General features: G+C 40.0%; 1 protein-coding gene across 2 annotated transcripts; it reads left to right on the forward strand.

The window, feature by feature from the left end:
* Positions 1-14,647: 14,647 nt before the first annotated feature.
* Positions 14,648-17,697, forward strand: LOC138895090 (triacylglycerol lipase 2-like). 2 transcript variants are annotated; one of them, XM_070179820.1, is made up of 5 exons: positions 14,648-14,808; positions 14,902-14,942; positions 15,633-15,712; positions 15,791-15,886; positions 17,148-17,697. In XM_070179820.1, exons 1-5 carry the CDS (start codon positions 14,713-14,715, stop codon positions 17,465-17,467), a joined length of 633 nt encoding a protein of 210 aa, XP_070035921.1. In that variant the 5' UTR covers positions 14,648-14,712; the 3' UTR covers positions 17,468-17,697. The 2 variants fall into 2 exon arrangements, with proteins under 2 accessions (XP_070035921.1, XP_070035922.1); XM_070179821.1 differs by lacking the exon at positions 15,791-15,886.
* Positions 17,698-17,995: the final 298 nt, after the last annotated feature.

Raw genomic sequence — 17,995 nt, forward strand, 5'->3', positions numbered from 1 at the left:
CTTCTACTTTAGAGACTAACTATCTCAATCCACTCTGAAACCACTCCGGACCCAAACCAACTAACCCGGTATACCATAATATAGCTGAAAAGCACAAAAGGAAGGATAAATGGGGAAAACGAGGATATAACTCTCAAAATGACCGGTCGGGTCGTTACATCCTCCCCATCTTAAACAACCGTTCGTCTTCGAACGGGTCTAAAAACATACCTGGAGTCTCAAATAGGCATGGATATCTGCTCCACATCTCCCGCTCGGTCTCCCAGGTGGCCTCCTCTACATGCTGACCTCTCCACTGCACCTTCACCGAAGCTATGTCCTTTGACCTCAACTTCCGAATCTGCCGATCCAAAATGGCCACCAGCTCCACATCATAAGTCATATCACCATCCAACCGAACCGTGCTGAAATCCAAAATATGGGATGGATCTCCAATATACTTCAGGAGCATGGAAACATGAAATACTGGATGCACACTCGACAAGCTGGGTGGCAAGGCAAGCTTATAAGCCACATCCCCTATCCTCTGAAGCATCTTAAAAGGCCCAATGAACCGGGGGCACAACTTGTCCCTCTTCCCAAACCTCATAACACCCTTCATGGGTGATACCTTCAGCAAAACCTTTTCCCCAACCATGAAAGACACATCATGGACCTTCCTGTCCGCATAGCTCTTCTGCCTAGACTGCTTCATGCGAAGCCGCTCCAGAATCGATTTTACCTTGTCTAATGCATCCTGGACCAAGTCTGTACCCAAGAGCCTAGCCTCACCTGGCTCAAACCATCCTACTGGAGATCTACACCTCCTCCCATATAAAGCCTCATACGGAGCCATCTGAATGCTCGATTGATAAGTGTTGTTATATGAAAACTCCACGAGCGGCAGAAACTAGTCCCATGAACCCCAAAAATCGATGACACAAGCGCGCAACATGTTCTCCAATATTTGAATAGTGCACTCGGACTGTCCGTCCGTCTGAGGGTGAAAGGCTATGCTCAACTCAACCTGAGTACCCAACTCTCACTGCACGACCCTCCAAAACTGCGATGTAAACTAAGTGCCCCTATCTGAAATTATGGAAACTGGGACACCATGCAGGCGAACATGAAAGACACATCACGGACCTTCCTGTCTGCATAGCTCTTCTGCCTAGACTACTCCATGCGAAGCCGCTCCTGAATCAATCTCACCTTATCTAATACATCCTGGATTAAGTCTATACCCAAGAGCCTAGCCTCACCCAGCTCAAACTATCCTACCGAAGATCTACACTTCCTCTCAAATAAAGCCTCGTACGGAGCCATCTGAATACTCAACTGGTAACTGTTGTTATATGCAAACTCCGCGAGCGGCAAGAACTGGTTCGATGAACCTCCAAAGTCAATGACACAAGTGCACAACATGTCCTCCAATATCTGAATAGTGCGCTCGGACTGCCCGTCAGTCTGAGGGTGAAATGTTGTGCTCAACTCAACCTGAGTACCAAACTCTCGTTGCATGGCCCTCCAAAACTGTGATGTAAACTGAGTACCTCTACCCGAAATGATGGAAACTGGAACACCATGCAGGCGAACAACCTCTCGGATATAAATCTCAGCCAACAGCTCTGAAGTGTAAGTAGTACCAACTCGAATGAAGTGCGCAGACTTGGTCAGCCAATTCACAATCACCAAATAGCATCGAACTTGCTCGAAGCCCATGGGAGCCCAACTATGAAGTCCATGGTGATCCGTTCCCACTTCTACTCTGGGATCTCTAACCTCTGAAGCAAGCCACCCGATCTCTGATGTTCATACTTAAACTGCTGACAGTTGAGACACCGAGTCACAAACCCAACTATATCATTCTTCATTCGCCTCCACCAATAGTGCTGCCTCAAATCCTGGTACATCTTCGCGACACTCGTATGGATGGAATACCGCGAGCCGTGGGCCTCCTCAATAATCAACTCCCTGAGACCATCTACATTAGGCACACATATCCGGCCCTGCATCCTCAACACGCCGTCATCCCCAATAGTCACATCCCTAGCATCACCTCGCTGAACCCTGTCCTAAAAAATGAGCAGGTGGGTGTCATCATACTGACTCCCTGATACGGTCATAAAGAGAAGACCTGGGGACCACACAAGCCAATACCCGACTCGGTTATGAAATATCTAATCTGACAAGCTGACCCGCTAAGGCCTGAACATCCAATGCCAAGGGCCTCTCTGCTGCTGAGAGGTATGCTAAACTCCCCAAACTCTTCGCCCGGCGACTCAAAGCATCGGCCACCATATTGGCCATCCCCGGATGGTACAAAATAGTGATATCGTTATCCTTAAGAAGCTCCAACCATCTCCGCTGACGCAAGCTAAGATCCTTCTGCTTCAACAGATACTACAAACTCCGGTGATCAGTATAGATCTCGTAATGAACCCTATACAAATAATGATGCCAAATCCTCAAGGCGTGCACAATGGCTGCTAACTCAAGATCATGGGCAGGATAGTTCTTCTAATGGGTCTTCAATTGGCGCGAGGCATAGGCAATCACCCTACCCTCCTGCATCAGAACATATCCAATACCTACCCTTGAGGCATCACAATACACAGTGTAAGAACCTGAAGTTGATGGCAGAACTAACACTGGAGCTGTGGTCAAAGTAGTCTTGAGCTTCTGAAAGCTCTCCTCACACTCATCCGACCACCTGAATGGAGCACCCTTTTGGGTCAATTTGGTTAAGGGCGATGCAATAGATGAAAATCCCACCACAAAGCGATGGTAATAACCCGCCAAACTAAGAAAGCTCCTAATCTCCATGACTGAGGACGGTCTAGGCCAACTGCACCGCCTCTATCTTCTTCGGATCCACCTGAATACCCTTACTGGACACCACGTGCCCAAGAATGCTACGGAACCGAGCCAGAACTCACACTTGGAGAACTTTGCATAAAGCTTCTCCTCCCTCAATATCTGTAATACAATCCTCAAGTGATGGGCATGCTCCTTCTGGCTACGAGAGTACACCAGGATGTCATCAATAAATACAATAATGAATGAGTCCAAATAGGGCAGGAATACACTGTTCATCAAATGCATGAACATTGCTGGGGCATTGGTCAGCCCAAAAGACATCACTAAGAACTCATAATGGCCATATCGGATCCTGAAAGTTGTCTTAAGAATATTCGAATCCCGAATCTTCAGCTGGTGATACCCAGACCTCAAATCAATCTTGGTGAACACCCTCGCTCCCTGAAGCTGGTCAAATAAATCATCAATACGAGGCAAAGGATACTTGTTCTTGACTGTGACCTTGTTCAACTACCTGTAATCAATGCACATCCTCATGGAACCATCATTCTTCTTTACAAATAGAACCGTGCACCCCAAGGTGACACACTAGGCCAAATAAACCCCTTATCAAGGAGTTCCTGAAGCTGTTCCTTCAACTCATTCAACTTCGCCAGTGCCATACGATATGGTGGAATAGAAATGGGCTGAGTACCCGGCACCAAATCAATACCGAAATCAATGTCCCCGTCATGCGGCATGCATGACAGGTCTGCAAGAAACACATCCGGGAAATCACGCACCATCGGAACAAAATCAATGGCAGGAGTCTCTGCACTAAAATCCCTCACAAAAGCCAAATAGGATAGACAACCCTTCTCAACTATATGCTGAGCCTTCAAGTATGAAATCACCCTACTAGTTACATAGTCTATAGAACCGCTCCACTCAACCCTCGGAAATCCCGACATCGCCAACGTCACGATTTTAGCATGACAATCTAGAGCAACATGACATGGATATAACCAATCCATTTCCAATATCACATCAAAGTCATCCATACTGAGTAGCAAAATGTCCACTTGGGTCTCTAGACCCCCAATAGTCACCACACGTGATAGATATACGCGGTCCACAACAATAGTATCACCCACAGGAGTAGATACATGAACATATGAAGCTAAAGACTCATGGGGCATATCCAGAAAATGGGCGAAATACGAGGAAACATATGAATACGTGGAACCAGGGTCAAACAATACAGAGGCATCTCTGTGACAAAATGAGACAATACCTGTAATCACAGCATCTGAAGCAATAGCATCTAGTCTGGCAGGGAGGGCATAGAAACGGGCCTGACCACCCCTTGATCTGCCTCCCCCTCTCAGGCAACCCTAGCTGACTGGGCTTCACCCCTGGCTGGCTGAGCTCCACCCCTGGCTGGCTGGGCGGGTGGTGGAGGAACTGGTGCTGGTGCCACTGGCCGAGTACTCCGCTGTGAAGTCCTACCCAATAGCCTAGGGCAATCTCTCATAATGTTACCAAAATCTCCTCACTCGAAACAACCCCTCCTCTAACGAAATTGTTGCTCCTGATGCCTAAAAGAACTACCTGAGGATACCTGAGCGGGCGAGGCATGATGAGAACTCTGCATTGGTAGTGCACTGAATGATGACTGGCCCTGCTGATGACTGTGAGAACCAGGGCCAGATGATGCACCACGGTAAAATGATCGAGTTGACTGAGTCTGTCTGAAATGACGACCTCTACCGTGATAAACTGACCCCCAAAAGGAGCACCACTGAGTCCATCCTGACCACGAGGCCTCTTGGCCTCCCTCTCAACCCTCTACTGACCGCGGACCATCTCAATCTGTCAAGAAATGTCGACAACCTCATTAAAGGTAGCACCAGACACTCTCTCTCTGGTCATGAGCAACCATAGCTGAAATGTGAGACCATCTATAAACCTCATGATCCTCTCCCTGTCTGTAGGATCCAATCAGATAGCATGACGGGCCAACTCTGAGAATCGCATCTCATACTACGTCACAGACATATCACCCTAGCGAAGCTGCTCAAACTGCCTATGCAACTCCTCTCTACGGGACTGAGGCACGAACTTCTCCAAAAAGACCACGGAGAACTGCTGCCAAGTAAGGGGTGCTGCGCCAACAGGCCTACGCCTCTCGTAAGTCTCCCACCATCTGAATACAGCCCCAGAAAACTGAAAAGTAGTGAATGAGATCCCACAAGTATCCAGAATACCAGCGGTGTCCGGCGCCATCATGACCTTTAATGGATTTTGGGTCGTGACAATAATATACTGGATTAGTATAATATAATCAATCAGTATAATATATATACTGGATGAGTATAATATACTCAATCATTTTAATATACTAGATTAGTATATTATACTGGATGAGTATAATATACTCGATCAGTATAATATACTAGATTAGTAAAATATACTGGATGACCAAAATATACTCGATCAGTATAATATACTGGATAAGTATAATATAGTTGATTTCACCATGTTTTTCAATTCTAATTACTTGCAATACAAAATAATATGCTAGCCTTCTTGAATAGTTTTTATAATGGATAAGAATGTTCTTGCGTTTTGATGCTGAAATTCTTAGCAGAGAAACTACAACTTTCATTTTTCTTTTCTTTTTAGAGGGTATCAGTCAAAGTTGAAGACATTATACGTGCAAATTAGGTCAATTTTAAGAAAAAGATGAAGAAAATTATTAAAGCTACTCGAAAAAATATGAAGACACATGTTGATAAGTCTGTTAAGGTAATTATCTAGTTTGGTACTTTTTTTTACTGTTGATTTTGTTGGTATAATAATATATATTATATATTAATATCATTTATTCATTGTTACAGGTTATTAATGACAAGCTTGATAAAGTTTTAGAATTCATTGTAAATTTAAATGAAGGAAGTAAACAGAAACACCATCATGGCTTGTTGAATGATGAAGATGAAAGGAATGAATTAAGAGATTGTTCCAGCTTTTCAACGAAAAAACGTGATAAAAGTAATGAACATAGAAATAGTGAAAGTAATGAAGCGAGAGATGATATTGATGGTGAGAAATATTCTAATAGAGATGTTGATCAAAATTCTTTAGGTGATGCTGGTGGAGAGAAATATTCTAATAGAGATTCTGCTCATTTGTCGGGTGACAAACAGGATGAACAAGAGGAAGATGCTGATTTACACAAATAGGATGAACAATGCAATAAGAAATTTGAGCAGACATGACCTTCTATTTCAATGCCACCAATCATGGATATTGAGTCAGTCCGCGGAGGACCAAATAAAGAAGCTTCTCATGGAGGTCAGGCACATTTTAGTTCAATGCCATCAACCATGGATATTGATTCAGTTCATGAAGCACAAAATAAAGAAGTTACTGATGAAGTTGTAGCAGCTGGTGGAAATTTAGTGAAAGGTCCTTCTTCTGATGAAGAAAGAGCAGACTGTAATCCAGTTAAACCAGTTCTCACAGCTGGTACAGATGTTGATGCTATCATGGATAAAATAGCTGATCGGACATATCCAGTTTTTACACCACAGTGCAATCAAGATGTTTTTCAATACAGCGCACCTGCATCCTCAATGCCATCAGTCATGTATATTGATTCAGTTCATGGATGACGAAATAAATAAGGTGGCGATGAAGGTGCAGCAGGTGGTGGAAATTTAGTGAAAAGTGCTTCTTATGATGAAGAAAGAGCAGACTATACTTCAGTTGAATCAGTTCTATCAACTGGTACAGATATTGATGCTATCATGGATAAAATTGTTGATGGGACATATGTTTTTTTACACCACAATGCAGTCAAGATATTTTGCAAAATACCGCAACTGCGTCGTTAATGCCATCAGTGATGGATATTGAATCAGTCCATGGAGGACAAAATAAAAAAGGTACTGATGAAGCTGCAGCAGTTGTTGGAGATTTAGTGAAAGGTTCTTGTGATGAAGAAAGTACTGATGAACATGCAGCAGGTGATGGAAATTCAGTGAAAAGTCCTTCTTGTCATGAAGAAAGAATAGACTGTAGTGCACTTGAACAAGTTCTGTCAACTGGTACAGATATTGATGCTATCATGGAAAAAATAGTTGATGGGACATATGCACTTTTTACACCACAGTGCAGTCAAGATATTAAGCAAAATAGTGCAGCTGCATCATCACTGCTATCAGCCATGGACATTGAATCAGTCCACAAAGGACAAAATAAAAAAAGTACCGATGAAGCTGCACCAGCTGGTGGAGATATACTGAAAGATCCTTTTTGTGATGAAGAAAGAGCAGACTGTACTCCAAATGAAACCAATTTCACAGCTGGTACAAATATTGGTGCTATTATTAAAAAAATAAATGATGGGACATATGCGTTTTTCACACCTCAGTCCAGTCAAAATATTTTTCAAAATAGCGTACCTGCACCCTCTCAGGGAAGTGGAACGTATGCTCTAACAGGAGGTACAAATGTTGAAGCTATTTTGCGCGATATTAAAGATGGGAATATAATTTTGGATTCACCTGAAGAGGAACAACAAATTTATGTATCAAACTTGAACACACCATCCGCACCAAAGGAAAGGTAACCTGATTCTACTGGTCTACCAACTCTTTCTGATATATGCGTGCAAGAAAGTGAAGGTAAGCTGCAAGAAAAGGAAAGGGTGTTGATGGAAAAGTCGCCTCTTACCATTCATGAAATTATTGAAAAGATTCAGCAGGTTAGTGTGAGCAGTTTTATTATTTTATTTAACAGTTGTAAAATGTTATAATGGACCTTAATCTCTGCATTTCTTTTTTGCTTTTTTTGCAGAAGCGAACATTGTCGTATAATAGAAAAAGAAAGAGGAAATCTGTGGATTCGTGCCCTAACTTTAATCTTTTGACTCAGTCAAGTTAATCATGTGCTAATGCAGCGGATCATGTTCCTACTAACACCACTGCTTCTGTTGATATTGAGACAAATTATTCAGTTGATCATGACCCTGTTGAACACTCTGTTGCTACTGATATGGAGAAAAATGATTCTGATAAAAAGATTATTTTATATTCAAGTGTGCATCAGGGAGTTTATGTTTCTCCTCTTGAAATTGTTAAGCATGTTGCTCACTTGGCTGATCATTCTGTTATGCAGCCCCCTTTGAAATCTGAAATAAAAAATATAAAGGAGGTAGAAGCTGAAAATGAAAAAGTAAATTTCGGCTCTTATAAAGGAAAAAACGTTGCATGAGGACAAGTACCTGTAACGACTCGGCCGGTCGTTTCGAGTATTACAACTCTGTCTCCCCATTTACTGCTCAAATTGTGATTTACGATTGTTATTTGACTTGCCAGGGTAATTGGTTCGGGCCAGGTGAGGTTTTGGAATGATTTGGAACACTTAGTTCCAAGATTTAGAACTTAAGTTGAAAAGGTTGACCGGATGTTGACTTATATGTAACGACCTCGGAAAATACTTTCTAAGGAAATTAATTAAGGTTTTGTGGTGTCGAAGTAGGCTTATATGTTTGAGGATTTTTAGAAATTCTTCGTGGCGAGCTTGCTCGCCGCGACTCCGACTTTTGGGTTGAACAATGTATTGGTGAGTAAAAGAAAATTTCGGACAGGAAAATACATTTCTGCGGCCCACTATGCGGCCACAGAATCACTCTGCGGACCGCATAATGGCCGCAGAGTGAAGCAGTTGAGGCAAGTTTGGAGATCAGGTTTGCGGCGCATTATGCAACCGTAGACCAGTTCTGCGGTGCATTATGCGACCGCAGATAAGGTCTGCGGGCCACATAATGACCGCATACTGAGTCAGTTTCGCCCAGTTCCAGAGGGAAATTGTGCGGCCAATTCTGCAGATCACAGAAGCATTATGCTGTGTCGGGGCTTCAATTTTTCTAATTTTTGACCTGACTCTATTTCGACATATTGAGGCAAAGGGACTCTTTTAGAGCAAAAATATGATATTTTAGAGAGTGGTGAGAGCATCTTAGAGAGAGAAAGTGAATACCTAGTCAATTGTTCATCAATTCTTGCTCAAGGCTTGAAGATTTCACAAGAATCTTGCTAGGGCTTCAAAGAGGTAAGAATTTCTTTCCCCAATTCTTCAATTTCGAGTTTAGAGTAAATGATGGGGGATTAAAAGTATGATTCTTGGGTGTAAGAGTATTATTTATACATGCACGTAACAATAAGGTTTGTGGAAATATTGTTGAGTTCAAATGGGTAAAGATTGGGTTGAAAATGGTAGAAATCTTCAAAGACTTTAATTGAAGATTTGAGGGTCGAGTTGATGTCGGAATTTGGTTAAATTTGTATGGTTGGACTCGTGGTTGGATGGACGTTCATAGTTAGTAATTTTTGTCGGGTTTCAAGACATGGTCCCCACGGGCGATTTTGAGTGCAATTTCGGATTTTTGTTGGAAAATTTGTATTTTCATATGGCATTAATTCCTAAAATTTGAATTGATTGAATCAAATTAATTGTGACTAGATTCGAGGCGTTCAAAGGCTGATTCGCGAGGCAAAGGCTTATTGGAATAAAGAATTGCTCGGATTGAGGTAAGTAAAAGTTCTAAATTTGGTCTTGAGGGTATGAAACCCTAGATTATGTGTTATGTGATCATGACCCAAAATCCGTTAAAGGTCGCGATGGCGCCAGACACCACTGTCAGGCAAGAACACTAAATAGTTAATTAAATTCTCATTTTAATATTTTTGAAATCGTAAATTTACTTCAATTTATCTAGTAAAAGATGAATTTACAGAATAATAACAATATTTTCCAATTTCAATACTGAACATCCCATAATCATCCCAGAACCCGGTGTCACCAGCGCATGAGCATTTTCTAGGAATTTAAAATAAAATACAATAACTGTACGTAATTCAAATTTGGCCAGGAAAGAAAATACAATACTCTGAATGAGACTCTATTGGTTGTGGGTCGTACATAAGATGCAGCTCACCTAAGTCCCCGTAATAACCGCGCCTCTGCACCCACAAGGTCACAAGTCATATATGTACCTGCACAAAACGTGCAGCAAGTGTAGTATGAGTACGTAAATTAACACGTACCTAGTAAGTATCCCGTCTAATCTCGAAGAAGTAGTGACGAGGGGTCGACTTCGACACTTACTGTGGCCATCAATAATATAATTAGTCGTGGATTTATTAAAAACAGTAGTAAACTCAAGAAAATCATGAATCAGGTAAACAATTCCTTTGTTAATAAGAGGTTTCCAAATTCACATTTTATCATTTATCAATTTATCTCAGACCAGGGAGGCAATATCATTATTTATAAATTTCAAGGCAAGCAATACAAGCATGCGCAAATCAGGCCGAGGTCGTACGGCCCGATCCAACAAATATTTAAACTGTGCACTGCCAGAGGGTCGAATGGCGCGAACCATAGATGCATCTATTTAATCTGTCGAGGCGAATGACCCGCTCCCATGAGAGTAGTAGGAAATACCCTGCTCGCGAATCGTACGTGCGACGCGATCAAACATAAATTTAACATTAAAATCATATCTCTTTCTTGATTTTTTTCAAAATAAGGGAAATTCAGCTTGTAGCTTTTTAAGGAAATTACCCCGCTCGCGAAACATACATGCGACGCGTTTACACATAGATTTCTTCAGCTTTTATATTATTCCTCAATTCTTTTCGAAATTACGAAGTTCAAATGAAATCTTTTAAATCTTAAGTTCTTCAATTTCAACTCCTTTCAAAACATTTAGTAAAAAGACTCAATCTCGCTCCCTCTCAAGGCAAACAATAAACATAAATCAATAACAATATCAACAAGGCATGATGTGAGCTTAAAACTACCCAGACGTAGGCATAACTAGTAGCTACGTACGGACTCTTGTCACCTCGTGCGTACGTAGCCCCCACAAATAGAAGCACACAATAATTTAGTTCACCTATGGGGTTAATTCCCCCTTACAAGGTTAGAAAAAAGACTTACCTCGCTCCGTAGTTCCATAACCGACTTCCGAGCCCTTCAAACAACTTCAATCGAAGCACAACGCTCCAAAACTAGCCAATAATTATGCAAACCCATTAATATACGCAGGTGCGACCCGGTCTGCACATCTGCACAATTTACGCACCGGCGGTCGCAGCTTCGCGCCTGCATACTCGCAGGTGCTCTCCTCCAGTCCGCTTCTGCGGCTCCCCCAGCTCCAGTCCTTTCTCGCTTATGCAAGCAAATCCTCCGCACCCACGATCTCGCACCTGCGGCCAAAGTCACGCACTCGCAGGTGCTCTCCTCCAGTCTGCTTCTGCGGCTCCCCCAGCTCCCGTCCTTTCTCGCTTCTGCGAGCAAATTCTCCGCACCCGCGATCTCGCACCTGCGGCCAAAGTCATGCAGGTGCGATTACACTAGAAGCATTAAGCTTCAGAAATTCTTAAGTCCAAAAAAATCGATCTGTTAACCTTCCGGAATCCACCAGAGGCCCTCGGGACCTTAACCAATTATACCAACACATCCCAAAACACGTTACGAACTTAGTCGAGCCTTCAAATCACATAAAACAACGTCAAATTCATGAATCGCACCCCATTCCAAGCTTAATGAACTTTAAAACTTCAACTTCTACATTCGATGCCGAAACCTATCAAATCACGTCCGATTGACCTCAAATTTTGCACAAAAATCATAATTGACATTATGGACCTACTCTAACTTTCGGAATCGAATTTCAACCTCGATATCAAAAAGTCCACTCCCGGTCAAACTTCTCAAAATTATCCAAATTTTTGACTTTCGCCAAATGACCCCAAAATGACTTACGGACCTCCAAATCCAATTCTGGTCGCGGTCCCAATACCGGAATCACCATATGGAGCTATTCTCAGACTCGGAATTCCAAACGGACATCGATAACATTGAAATGCACTTCAACCCAAAATTATGGAATTCTTCCAAAATGCTAACTTCCACAATAGGTGCCAAAATGCTCCCGGGGTATCCAAATACCGATCCGAACATACGCCCAAGTCCGAAATTATCATACGAACCTGCTGGAATCTTCAAATCCCGATTCCGAGGCCGTTTACTCTAAAATCGAATCTTAGTCAATTCTTCCAACTTAAAGCTTTCGAAATGAGAATTTTCTTTCCAAATCAACTCTGAACTTCCGAAATTTCAATTCCGACCATGCGTACAAGTCACAATACTTGAATTGAAGCTTCTCATGGCCTCAAACCACCGAACGACGCGCTAGAGCTAAAAACGACTGATCGGGTCGTTACATTCTCTCCCGCTTAAACATATATTCGTCCTCGAACGTGCTAAGAACTGCTCTGGAGTTGTCTGAAATCACTGCTTAACACCTCGTGCACCTACCCGTGCTACCACAACTCAGTTGAGCACACTGGCTCGAGTAAATATGAAGATTCTCCTTGTTTTTAGTCAAACTAGCCTTAGAGCCAAATTCCAACATCGGGAATCTTCTGCCAGGCCTGTTTCCAACGTACGATCACCGTATCAATCACCACGCGATGTACCAAAACATGACTGCATACCTTTGCTGAATTCACACCATGCACCGCATAATTCACATGATCATGATAACATCCTCTGATAACAATAGCCGAAATTCCACGAACCTGATGTCCACAACACACCTCATGTCACACACATGTCCTGCTCCAACTCTTGTAATGCTGCCGCAACGAAAACGATGCGTAGAAATTTATAGCCAACTGTTGAGTCAACCATTCATTGAGTTTCTCCCCTTGACAAGAACCATTACCTCATTCTGGACTGAATACCGATACTTTACTCTTTAACTATGCCTCATACCGATCTGATCATACTGACCCCAGGTCCAGTAATCCCGTCTTTCACAGTATAAGCTACCCAGGCAATAAGCCACCTCAAACTCTACCAAAATCTCATACGATGCCACAATGTGCCGACAAACTACAAACTTGAATGTGATACATAAGGAAAACGAACTCTGGAAAGAACTACTCAACCCACGTAACTAATTAAACAACCGAAAAGGCGTTATGAACCTTCTCCAGAAAATGAGAAACCAAAACACATAAGAATAGATATAGAGAACTGTCCTCCACATCACACTATTGCAGCGTTCAACCCGATCCAAACATAAAATCTATATAAGGAGATACTTATCGAGCTAGAATGCTCATTTTTACAAAATACCTGAATATCGGCCACAAGCACGCTAAGTGCATAATACCATCCCTGGGGAGACAGATAGCGCCATACGCTACAAAACTCAAGCACAACTAAGGTACGATATATGATCTGAATCTCGAGAGCCATCCCGCTCATATAACACCATCGCTACGCGGAACCTCAACACATAGAAAATTTATCAAGCCATTCCACAACTCACACGGCACGATATAGTATTACATGAATTAGTCGACGACGAAATAACATTCAACGTCCGAATACTCCTCCATAAGGAGCGCTATGCCGAAATGAACACATTCGACCTGACATAGAGCCCATATTCACTTTTAAATCCATCCACAGACCTCAAGCCGATTCTGATCGCTCCGTACTAGGCTAATAACCTTTCAAGGATCCATAATAGCCCTTTTTCCCATAACACATGAGAACAACCATCATAACCGGAACAAACTTCCACTGTCCACAACCAAATGAACCGAGCACCCTCCAGGTATAAATTCTCACATGAAAAATAGTACCGCAATCTCCATACTTGGTTCCAATATTCGATCAATCAAGTGACTACATGTCACACTTATACAATCTTCCCGTGGGACACGCTCCCACGACTTTCCACACAGGGTAACAAGTCTGCACGCCCATACCACTGGCCACACTAATGCTGTGAATCAAATCGAGAATCCTCAATCAGTATGCTAAGCCTTTTACATAAGACACCGATCTCAGGTGACGCCAAAGACAATACCAGCTTACTCTAACCATCTAAATCCTTTCCCGCTCATCCGAGCTCTTGACATTCTTATCGACACCAAACTGCAACCTTGATCCTCAACTTTCGAATCCCATGCCGATCACTGCACTTAATCATGCCAAATCGCAAGAGTACAAGAATTTCATCTTAACTTCTGAACTACTAATAGGGTAAACACTTCACCACATAGAAACATTTTACTTAACTCATTCCAAGAGAACCATCTCAACACGCGACTGAATCCTCATATCTGCAGAAAATACCAACCTCAAGTAGTGGTCTAAACCACCATAACCCTTCAGCGATCCATCTGCACATAACATGCCATAATACTTGAAAGCCTCCAAATAAGATCAGTTACAGCAACCGTCAAACCTCGCACGTACCGTCACAAATCATCTGAATAACCTGACACACTGAAGGAGCTGATCATTGCCATCATTATGCCGATTCAACCATTGCTAACCAAACCAGACTTCTCCATATGCATGCCAAATCAGCAAAAGTGGCATGCTATTTGGATTTCTTGTGTCTTCTGCTGGATTTTCTAGGCATTTAATTTTTCGAATAATGTAGAAAAAATTTAAATTATTTTTAATTTACAAAATTAAGTTATTTTTAATTAACAAAAACTAACTTTTGTCACTCGAAAATCCAAATATGTATGCCAAATCAGCAAAAGTGGCATGCTATTTGGATTTGTTGTTTCTGCCGATGGATTTTCTAGGCATTTGATTTTTCGAATAATGTAGAAAAAAATTAAATTATTTTTAATTAACAAAAAATAGTTTTATGACTTTGGTGCGATAGGCAGATGATTTAATGATCATCGATGAAATTAACCTTCTCAAAATGTAAACACATAAGTAATATATTTAAGAAATAACTAAATTGGATTTTTTTGTTGTTGGTGGCAGGGGACCCTAATTGCATTGGCTGCAATTTCACAAAATAAGTTGGTAGACATGTTGAGATCAGCAGCTTTGTTAAGTCCTATTGCTTATTTGGGGCAAGTGAGATCTCCTCTTGCAAAAAGTGCTTCTAAAGATTTTATAGCTGAAGTAAAGAGCTAATTTTTCTTCTTCCAATTCTGTGTGTTTTTGGATTCATTTCAATAAAGTTGGATCACATTTCATTTTTTATATTTTTTACAGGGTTTGTATTGGTTGGGAATCCATGAATTTGATCCAAGAGGGTAAGATATTCCACCCATTTCATTAGTGTTTTTTTACTTTTTATTTTTATTTAAGAAAACAAGCAATCATAGATAAGTTTAGTTTCATGCCTCAACTCTTCTTTGGGACGTTCTGAAATCATGGTAATCTTTTTTTGAAGATTATTGGCAATGGAAATGTTCCTGGGTTTAAAACGTTAACGAACATACTTTATATCTGTTGCCATGGAATATATAGGTAGAAATTATTTTATATTCTTGGAAGCTTATTTCGCGCTCTCTATCCCCCTTTTTTTGGGATTCCCATGAACCGCTTTTTAGTATTCGTATTCGCCTTTTTTCTTTCTTCCCTTCCACACGAAAGGATCATGAGGTTCTCGTAACATACATATCGGGGTTGGAATCATCATCCAGACTTTAAATTACACAAAAGTCATAAAACTAAATCTTGAAATGGAAAAATAACTCAATGCTAGCTTATATAGCATATTAAAAAAAATGCCCAAAAATACCAAAATCTTGCTATGAAAAACACATATTATATAACCGCGTTCTTAACTTACCTTATATAATATTCATGTGGCACTTTAAATAAACAAATAAAGAACCCTTGTTATGGCTTCTTTTATGTAGTTATTTATCTCACATCAAAAGACACTTCATGTTTGTTAAATTAATTTGAAATTTCGCACTTATGGCTGAGTTAAATAGAGATGCTGTTGTCAAACTTTTGCAAAAAATCTGCCAAGATCCAGGCAACAATTGCAGTGACTTGATGTCTTCTTTCACTGGTATTTCAACTCTTCACCAATTCATTCTTTTCCATTTTATTTGATTTTTTTTAATCTTTACTATTGTGACAATAATAGGTCCAAATTGCTGTGTGAACTCTTCAAGAACTGATATTTTTCTTGAGCATGAACCACAGGCAACAGCAACAAAAAACATGGTCCATATTGCCCAAAGTAAGTTTGCAAATGCAATGTAAAAGAAATACATATAATTTTTAAATTTGTGTTTGGTACGACGAAAGTCATTTTTAGAAAAATAAGTTTTCTAAGGAAACTGTTTTCTTGCGTTTAGCTACCAAATAATAATATTTTCTGAGAGAAAAATGACTTCTTTCACGTATGGACCAATATTGTTTTTCTTACAGCTAGAGGAAGAAATTAAAGAAGGAGGATTTAATTTAGGGATTTAATTTTAGAGGTTTTAGGTCGATAGGGGTTAGGTTAGGTAGTTGGATCAGGTTATTCATTAGCGACTGGGTTGGATCTTTTCGTCCAATAACAACATGCCCACGTGGACTTTTCCGGCTGCGATGGAAGAACTAAGGGGTCGTTTGGTATGAGGTATTAGAAAAAATAATGCAAGCATTAACTCTGTGCATTACTAATATCTTGTTTGGTACATTTTTTCAAACTTTGTATAACTAATGCTTATATTAGTTATACACCATACTTGGTATTATCCTATGTATAAGTAATGCATACAAAACTATGACATTAGTAATACCAATGCTATTAATGCATGCATTAGTATAGTTAAAGATTAAATTGTCCTTAAAGTCCCTTAAAGATAGAGAATATGGAGGTCATTTTTGTAAACATCTATTTTTCTTTAAAATTCTACAATGCATTATAATTTTTAATACACCACACCAAACAATAGATAAGAAATAATATCTGCATAACTAATGCTTGCATTACTAACCCATGCATTACTAATCATTGCATTACTAATCATTGCATTACTAATACACCTTATTCCGCACTATTCTTATATATCCTACCAAACGACCCCTAACAGATGAGGGGTAAAAACAAACCTAAAGTATAGCGGTAAGAGTAGATTTATTAACGAACTGAAACAGAGGACAAATATAACTTATTTTCGATAGTAGAAGGGTAAATATAGTCCTTTCCGTTAATTTTAACTTCATATTACTTACTACAACTAACAACTTAGACATTATTATTAATCCTTACTACCCAAATTTCATTAAAAAAATTCTCCGATTGCTAATACTACTAATCTTGAATACATATCTTTTCTCGGAAAAATATACTTTTCGCTCATCAATTAAACAGTGGACTAATATTGATCCATTTTTCAGAGAAACATTTTTTATATATGAAAAATGACTTTTGTCATACCAAACACATTTGAGTACTCTTTTTTCTTAATTTCTCAATGGAGTTGCAATTTATATGATTTTTTGGACAGTGACAAGAAAAGGGACCATAGAAAAATATGACTATGGAAATGATGAAGAAAACAACAAACACTATGGTCAGCCAACACCTCCAAAATATATAATGGCAAATATCCCAAATGATATACCTCTTTTCTTAGGCTATGGAGGGGCAGATTATCTTTCTGATGTGACTGATGTGCAAACTCTATTAGATAAGTTGCAAAATCATGATCCAGACAAACTTGTGTTGCAATATAGAGAAGATTATGCACATGCTGATTTTGTTTTTGGTATGAATGCTAAACAAGTTGTATATAATCCTCTAATGGCTTTCTTCAAGCTTAATTGAGAAGATATCCAAGTCTTGGTGCACAAAGTTATCGGGTGGAATTAGTCGAGACGTTCGCAACCTGGTCCCGATCACATCATCGCAATGATTTAAAAAAGAAGACTTAATTTAGAAGATTAGTACTTTAAGATGATACAAAAATTATAAAGTTGATGTAGGATTTGTAATTGTTCTTCAATTATGTAGATATTGTACTTGTGAATCAAAGTTGAATAATTACTAATTAAGCACGTTATGTATGCTAAATAAATCATTATATTTGTGTTAAAAATGAGACATTTACACAAATATCCAGTTGGATTTATTATTTATATTTTTGCTATAGACGACGGTATATATAGATTATACACGGCTATATATATAAGGGTTATGCTTATATTATATATTTATTCACTATTTTTTAATTTAAGCTATTGGGTAGGCGGCTATTTGAGTTTATTCTTCTTAAAAATTGGTCATTTTAGCAATTTACTTCTGTATGTGGTAACATTATCCCAAATCGTGTAATCTAATTAATATGTCACCTAA

This window comes from Nicotiana tomentosiformis, chromosome 7, assembly GCF_000390325.3.
Source record: "Nicotiana tomentosiformis chromosome 7, ASM39032v3, whole genome shotgun sequence".
Taxonomy (NCBI): Eukaryota; Viridiplantae; Streptophyta; class Magnoliopsida; order Solanales; family Solanaceae; genus Nicotiana; species Nicotiana tomentosiformis.

What these genes read in the sequence shown, in the direction of transcription:
- LOC138895090 (XM_070179820.1), top strand. Translation starts at nt 14,713, where the DNA reads ATGTTGAGATCAGCAGCTTTGTTAAGTCCTATTGCTTATTTGGGGCAA. An exon ending in CTTGATGTCTTCTTTCACTG is followed by an intron (nt 15,713 to 15,790) that starts GTATTTCAACTC and finishes TGACAATAATAG; the next exon opens with GTCCAAATTGCTGTGTGAAC. An exon ending in CATGGTCCATATTGCCCAAA is followed by an intron (nt 15,887 to 17,147) that starts GTAAGTTTGCAA and finishes TTTTTTGGACAG; the next exon opens with TGACAAGAAAAGGGACCATA.